Below are 7419 nucleotides of genomic sequence, written 5' to 3' on the forward strand. Positions count from 1 at the left end.
CGGCTTCGATGGCTCGTGGGTGGTGGTGTTTTGCGATGAGTGGGATGATGGCTAGGGTGTTGATTTCTAGTCCTGTCCAGGCTAGGATTCAGTGGCTGGGGGGGGGTTTTTTTTGTTTTTTTTTTTTTTTTTGTTCTTTTTTTGTTCTTTTTTTTTTTTTTCCGCTACAACAAAAAGCAAACTGTTTTTTTCTTTTCTGAGCTAGTGTGTTGTATCTTGACATGTTCCCTTGCAATATCCCTATCGTTATATATTCCTCTGTGCCGTATGAATTGGCTGGGAATCTCCTCCTGCAACCCCTCCTCAAACAACCATGTGAATTTCCAAACCAACCAATGCGTGACGCTGGCTGCTGCGCTGGTTTGAAAATCTGATTGGTGAATGATGAATTCCCTGTCTGCCTGGGCCAGCAGCGGAGTCGACAGAGCAGCAGAAGGGCCAAGAGTGTGGAGGACGACGACGAGGGGCATCTGATCTATCGCGTCGGCGACTGGCTACAAGAAAGATGTACAGCCAAATCGTAACATAATTTAGCTCTCTAGTTAAGCTCCCATCACAGTCGCAGATCTGTCTTATCTTTCTGTTTCATTTTATTTTCATTGTTTATTAAAGAGAAACCCTCTCCTTTTCCTTCCCCTTTTGTTAAAAGCTACGTTTATATTTTGTATTGTTACTGAAGTGCCAGGGAATTACGGCAGTTGCCTTGTGCAGCCGGTGTCAGCCTTCCGCTGTGCCGGTCTCTCCAGCTGTGTGCAGGTTAGGTGTTGCAATGCATTCTCCTCTGCCTTGTGTACGTGCTGCACCCAGGTCCTGCTCACCCTCTCATCTGCTTTCCTCTCTGTCTCTCCCTCCCAGATGAGATTATTAGCACCTTAGGGGAAGGCACGTTCGGCAGAGTGGTGCAGTGCATCGATCACCGGAGGTATGTCTGCTCCTGGGACAGGGAGGGTGGGGCAGGGAGGGGAAAGGAGAGACCATGGTGGGCAGCAGAGCTGTCTGGGAGAGCTGGGAGCCTGGGTGTGAAAATGAGAGCTGCATACAGCTCTGGGGCCCTCAGCACAGAGAGATGTGGAGCTGTTGGAGAGAGTCCAGAGAAGGTCCACAAAGATGATAAAAGGTCTGGAGCAGCTCTGCTCTGGAGACAGGCTGGGAGAGTTGGGGTGTTGAGCCTGGAGAAGAAAATACTCCAGGGAGCCCTTGGAGCACCTTCCAGTGTCTGAAGGGGCTCCAGGAAAGCTGGGGAGGGGCTTTTCACCAGAGAGGGCAGTGACAAGAACAAGGGGTAATGGTTTTAAACTGAAATAGGGGAGATTTAGGTTGGACATCAGGAAGAAGCTCTTCACCATGAGGGCAGTGAGGTGCTGGAACAGGTTGCCCAGGGAGGTTGATGCCCTCTCCCAGGAGGTGTTCAAGGCCAGGCGGGATGGGGCCTTGAGCAACCTGGTCTGGTGGGAGGTGTCCCTGCTCATAACGGAGACGTTGAAACCTGATGATCTTTAAGGTCTATTCCAACCTTCACCATTCTATGATTCTATAAAATGAGTCTCCTGGTTTCTAGTGTTCCTCTACTGGTCTAGGCACACACCTTCGTGGGTCATCCATGTGTTGGAGAAGGGTTGGGGTGGGAGCCTCGGGACTGTTTGTGGGGAGGGCAAAGGTGCTGATTTAGCACATGCCCCTTACCATGCCTGCCTTGATTCTCTCAGGCACATGAGGTGATTCTTGAGGTGCCCTACACAGGGACAGGAATTGGACTCGATGGTCCTGATGGGTCCTTTCCAACTCAGTATATTCTATGATTCTGGCATGGGCAGGGGTGGTGGAGGGAAGGCTATGCTGGGAACTCACAGGATGAGGCTGGATCAGAAAGCCCTTTTTGCCCAGCACAGGCTCTCCGACCCAGCTCAGGGGTGACCTTGTGTTTTCATCCTGTTTCTCGTCAGGGGTGGTGCACGTGTTGCTCTCAAAATAATTAAAAATGTAGAGAAATACAAAGAGGCTGCTCGGCTGGAAATTAACGTGCTGGAGAAAATCAACGAGAAGGATCCCGAGACCATGAAGTGAGTGTGTTCTTGATGTGAAAGTGGAAAGACAAGTATCACCTGAGCACAGCTGCAGGGATGGGATGAGAGATGATGTGTGACTGAACTCTGCAGCAGATGGTATTGTGTGGCTGAACTCTGCAGCTGGTTTTCAGAGGCGGATTGGCTTGCTGTGGGATGCAGACAGAGCAAAGAAAGGAGCTGAGTGGTGCGTGCAGGTCTGTCCCGAATCGGAATTTTTCTCTCAGTCTTTGTGTCAGGATGTTTGACTGGTTTGACTACCATGGCCACATGTGCATCTCCTTCGAACTGCTGGGGCTCAGCACCTTTGATTTCCTGAAGGACAACAACTACCTGCCTTACCCCATCCACCAGGTTCGGCGCATGGCCTACCAGGTGTGCCAGGCTGTGAAATGTAAGTGTTCACTGCTCTTCTCTGCACTGGTCCTTGGCTGACCTGGAGGGCTGTGAAGCTCCCAACTCCTGTACCAGTTCTGCAGCTGGTGGCCCAAAGCAGTCAGTACTTGCTACTGTCCTAGTTCTGAGATTGAGCCTTCCTGCCCCTCCAGTGGTGAATGTGTGCTTGGAGTGAATCCTTTTTCTTGTCCTGACTGTAGAGTTTTCTGATGCATGTGGGATGGCAGTAGCTCAGGGCACTTCAGCATCCACCTCCACACACATGTTCTGGTGATGGATGTGATAAATCTTTGTGTTTCTGCCAAAAGAGCATCTTGGCCTGGACTGGCCTGGCTGTTCACACCCCACTCTAAACGTGGGCACTGTGAGAACACTGAATCGATCATGTTCACTCTTTGGGTGGGTGCAGCTTCGCTTCTGTTTCATCACCCCCACTCTGTTTGCTTCATCAGTTCTGCATGATAACAAACTGACCCACACTGACCTCAAGCCAGAGAACATCCTCTTCGTGAACTCTGACTATGAACTCTCCTACAACCTAGAAAAGGTAACGGTGCTGCCTCATGTCAGAGGCCTGCTCTTGATATTCCTGACCTTGTCAGCAGGTGGGAGGGGTCAGAACACAGTCCCAGGTGATGCGGGGTTGACCAGCAACGTTCATGCACTTCTTTGGGGCCATCGTGCATGAACAGCCTGTATAGACGATAATTAAACCATAGGGACCACAGGCTTAGTGCGTGGTGATTTGTCTGGGGGCTGTGCCAGCACCAACCTCAATGGCCTTCCCCTCCCGTGGAGCTCTTGGCAAAGTCTTGGCTGTCTAAGGAGGGGGCTAAGTCTGCATCATGAAACTCCTGAGTAACCAATGCCCTCCTGCCTCGAGCAGAAGCGGGATGAGCGGAGCGTGAAGAGCACGGCCATCAGGGTGGTGGACTTCGGCAGCGCCACATTTGACCACGAGCATCACAGCACAATTGTCTCTACCAGGCACTACCGGGCCCCAGAGGTCATACTGGGTGGGTACTGCTCTGTCCTCCCTCAGGGACGGGCCTTGGCCTCGGCCTCAAGGGTACTGGGTGCTGCCTGCTGTATTGTACAGAATCAATCACAGAATTACCAAGGCTAGAAAAGACCTTTAAGATCATCAAGCCCATGACCTGACACCACCACATCTCCAGACCATGGCACTAAGTGTCACATCCAGCCTTTCTTTGAACACCTCCAGGGACGGTGCCTTCACCACTTCCCTGGGCAGTCCATTCCAATGTCTGATTACCTTCTCCATGAGGAAGTGTTTCCTAATATCCAAACTAAACCTCCCCTGGTGCAGCTTCAGGCCAGGCCCTCTGGTCTTGTTGCTAGTTGCATTTGTCCTCCATTCAGTAGCTGTCCTGGGTTTACCCTGGGAGGTGAGAGGGGCTTTGTTTAGCATGGTCCACTCTGTTTTCTGGGAGGGTCTACAACTTTTAAGTTGGTGTCCTGGCATTGTTACCAGCTGGGTATTATATTGCTGCCACTGTATCAGCAGCCTGGCTGGAATGGGAATTGTTTTCCTAGTTGTTTGGTTTTAAAAGGGAGAGGGATTTGGAACCCTAGGCCATAACTGAATCTTTAATTTTAAAAACATTGTGTTTTAGAGCTTGGCTGGAGCCAGCCCTGTGATGTGTGGAGCATTGGCTGCATCATCTTTGAATATTATGTGGGTTTCACCCTGTTTCAGGTGAGAACTGTATGAAAGAGGATGCTGGCTATTCGTCAGTAGGGCCAGGACCCTCTGGCATGGAGGGGATTCCCTTCAGCATTACAGTCATGTAGAGATGACCAAGGTGCAGCAAGGGGTTGTGAACTGGGGAATGTCTGGGGCTGGAGACAGAACCACTGGGATCTATTCCCTGCCTTCCCTTTATGTTTCTTTCTCTCAGACACATGACAACCGGGAGCACCTGGCCATGATGGAGAGGATCTTGGGGCCAATTCCTTCTCGGATGATCCGGAAGACGAGGTGAGCAAGGCCCTCTGGGTACCCCAGGCTTCCCAGCTCTCTCCTGCTTCACGGTGGTCGTGATTCTCTTGGAGGGATTAGAAGCTGCCTGCTGAGCCAGCTGCCCATGCTGTTGCAGTGTTCTGAGCAGTGTGTACTCAGGGCTGGTTCTTGCTGCTGCTGCAAGATGTTTTGTGCTTGGGTGCCAACCTGTTCTTGCCTCTTGCACTGACAGGAAACAGAAATATTTCTACCATGGTCGCCTGGACTGGGACGAGAACACTTCTGCTGGCCGCTATGTTAGGGAGAACTGCAAACCACTGCGGGTAAGACAGGGGGGCAGAGCACCTGGGTGCTTGATCATTTTCTCATTGCAGTCTTATAGTGCCTTCCCCAGTTGCGAAGATTCCTCTGTGGGCAAGGTTGGGCCACCACAAGTGTCAGACCAGTGTCTTCCTGAAGGAGCCTTGGCTGTCCCAGACAGACTAGGAAGACTGTGTCAAGCTGAGCTTAATCTGAAGTGGAGGAGGAGGGCATGGAGACCTCAGGAAGTGCTTGGGAAAGATGGAGGGGAGATGGTGTGAAAACTTGGCAGGTTCATGCTTAGTAAAGCAGCCCCAGAGTTCAGGTCTAGGATGAGAGATGATCTGAACAAACCAGACTTCGCTCAGCATAGCTGTTCAGCCCAGGGCATGTGCTGTGATGGGAGAGGGTGCAGTGTCCTGGGCCGTGACCTCTCCTGTGTCTCCCCAGCGGTACCTGACCTCGGAGGCTGAGGACCACCACCGCCTCTTCGACCTCATTGAGAGCATGCTGGAGTATGAGCCGTCCAAGCGCATCACCCTGGCCGAGTCCCTCAAGCACCCCTTCTTTGACATGTTGGAGATGGAGCCGAGCTCAAAAATGTGGGACTCTAGCAGAGACATCAGTCGGTGACGCCCCAGGTGCCAACCTGCCCTCAGATTCTAGCCCCCGTGGAGGCCCATGCGAATTCTATTCAGACACTTGGTGCTTTTTTTTTATATACATGAACCCTCTGGATACGTTTGTAAAGCTGTTAATATGTGAGATACTGTAAATAGCTCATATTCTATACAGGCCTCAGCACCACAGGCCTGACCTCCTGCTGTTGCTGCTGCCATTCCCATAAGGCGAGAAGGCCTGTGTGTCCATGTTGTACATACCTGTGTCCATGTGTCACTTTGTCTCCTGCCTTCCTCAGTGTAAATACCCCAGGACTCACAGCTCTCTGTAGCTTATCTGTCTCCTTGTAAGTTATGAAACTGGTGGGACTGCATGGGAATTATTTTTTGGATCAATGTCATAGCCCATCCCCACACCAGAGTTTTATAAGAATTTTGTACAGTCTTTGTGAAAAATAAATATGAAGTGAATAAAGCACCTGGACTGGGTTTGGAACTGTCTGGCCTGGGTTTGGAGTGGTCAGCGGCCCCTCTTGGGGCTGCTGTGACAGTCCCTTGTACTCCTGATGTGCAGTGGCTGTGTGCTGCACCCTGCAGAGGGAGGGGTGGCACACTGGGTGGGGAGAAAGCTGTGTTTCATGATGGACACTTCTGTAAGGAAGCCATATCTGTCCACATGCACTGCTCTTCCCTGGTGTCTGAACTTGCACTTGGTCCTCAGAGAGCTGCAGCTGGACCTGAGCAGATTCTGAAGGGGAAAGACAGGAGAACAGGCTTGGCCCTTCATTGTGCCCTGGGATCAGCAGTGAGGTGGGATACAGAAAAAGAGGGACAGTGGGTACTTCCAAGTATGGGTTCTCTTTGCTAGAGAAACCTCTGGTTCCATGGCCAGGGTGGCGCACTGGCTACTGGTGGTGGCTGTTGGGAAGAGAGTGCCTCTGTTCAGCTGTCAGACATACTCAGGTGTCTGTGTGTGCCTTTTTGGCTGCTACCAGCTCTGATGCCAGGCTGGGGCTTTTCTGTGGGAATTGATAGACATGATGCAGGCCTGATGGCAGTTCTAGGGAGATGCTTTGCCAGTGTGCCTGGAGGAGTCTGGCTGGGTGTTGTCAGTGACAGCAGACACACACACACAGTCTGTTCCACAGGAGCTTGTCACATTGCTGTGGCACCATCTGTCTGTGGCAGACTGTGTCCTGGCTCTGGCAGACTGGCATCCAGCAGAGGGATAAAGTCCATCTTCAAGTGGAGTTAGTGGGGGGGGCTCTGGGGAGGGGTGACATGGAGTCATCTTCATGAGCTTGTGATTCTAACCCAAGAAACTGGGGCTTGGAAACTTTCACCTACCCCCTGTGGTAGCACTGTACCAGACAGGTGCTGTGTGCCAGAACAGGGGCAGGGCAAGGCTGTGTCCTACTGTGTGTGCAGCCAGCCACCAGGGAGTCTGGATGAGAATTACACTGACCAAATAATACCTGCAGTCTGCCCCTGACTAAATAAAAATAAAAATAAAAATCAATAAGCCGCACTGGTGTCCAAAACCTGAATCCCCAGTTTTCACCTTCCCAGCAGAGTGCAGCTTGGGGTGCCAGCTGTCTGGGTTGAAGTGAGAGCTCATGGATTTGTGTGTACATTTCTGTGTTCAGAGGCTAAATAATAATTTTAGCAGAGAGGTGCAGTTGCTTCTAAGCACTGAGAGCTGGTACAGGAGGAGCTCAGTGGAGGTACAGGTGGATGTCCTGTGCCACTGAGGAACCCCAGCTCAGGAGGCAGTGTGGGAGGGCTGCCCGCAGGCAGCTGGTAGAATCGGGGATCCTCATGAAGAACTGGCCCAGAAGACACAGAAGTTAAATTCCCCAGCTACTTGTTGTGCCACGAATTCTCCCTTGCCCATTTTACTTCCATGGCGTCTGCTGCAGCACTGGGGTGGGTGCAGTAACACAGCTGCACCCCTGCCCACCCCCCGCGGGCAAAGCTTGGGGACGTGACGCCTCAAGGGACGCGCGGGAGGGGCCTGCTGGGGGGGCCCGGCTGCTCGGGAGACATCGTTGGGCGG

General features: G+C 51.9%; 1 protein-coding gene across 5 annotated transcripts in view; it reads left to right on the forward strand.

Annotated features, from left to right (window-relative positions):
• CLK2 (CDC-like kinase 2) overlaps positions 1-5834 on the forward strand; it is a 9526-nt gene extending 3692 nt beyond the window's left edge. For 3 of the 5 annotated variants that reach the window (XM_009995989.1, XM_009996003.1, XM_009996011.1), the window contains exons 4-13: positions 414-507; positions 856-922; positions 1944-2060; positions 2291-2457; positions 2912-3006; positions 3346-3475; positions 4097-4179; positions 4382-4461; positions 4676-4766; positions 5194-5834. In XM_009995989.1, the coding sequence (XP_009994291.1) occupies positions 414-507; positions 856-922; positions 1944-2060; positions 2291-2457; positions 2912-3006; positions 3346-3475; positions 4097-4179; positions 4382-4461; positions 4676-4766; positions 5194-5376 (1107 nt within the window). In that variant the 3' untranslated portion in view covers positions 5377-5834. Of the gene's footprint in view, positions 1-410; positions 508-855; positions 923-1943; positions 2061-2290; positions 2458-2911; positions 3007-3345; positions 3476-4096; positions 4180-4381; positions 4462-4675; positions 4767-5193 lie in introns of all 5 variants that reach the window. The other 2 variants (XM_009995996.1, XM_009996018.1) reach the window with 2 other exon arrangements.
• The last annotated feature ends 1585 nt before the right edge of the window (positions 5835-7419 follow it).

The sequence above is a fragment of the Chaetura pelagica genome, unplaced genomic scaffold (genome assembly GCF_000747805.2).
Source record: "Chaetura pelagica isolate M959 unplaced genomic scaffold, ChaPel_1.0 scaffold270, whole genome shotgun sequence".
Lineage (NCBI taxonomy): Eukaryota > Metazoa > Chordata > Aves > Apodiformes > Apodidae > Chaetura > Chaetura pelagica.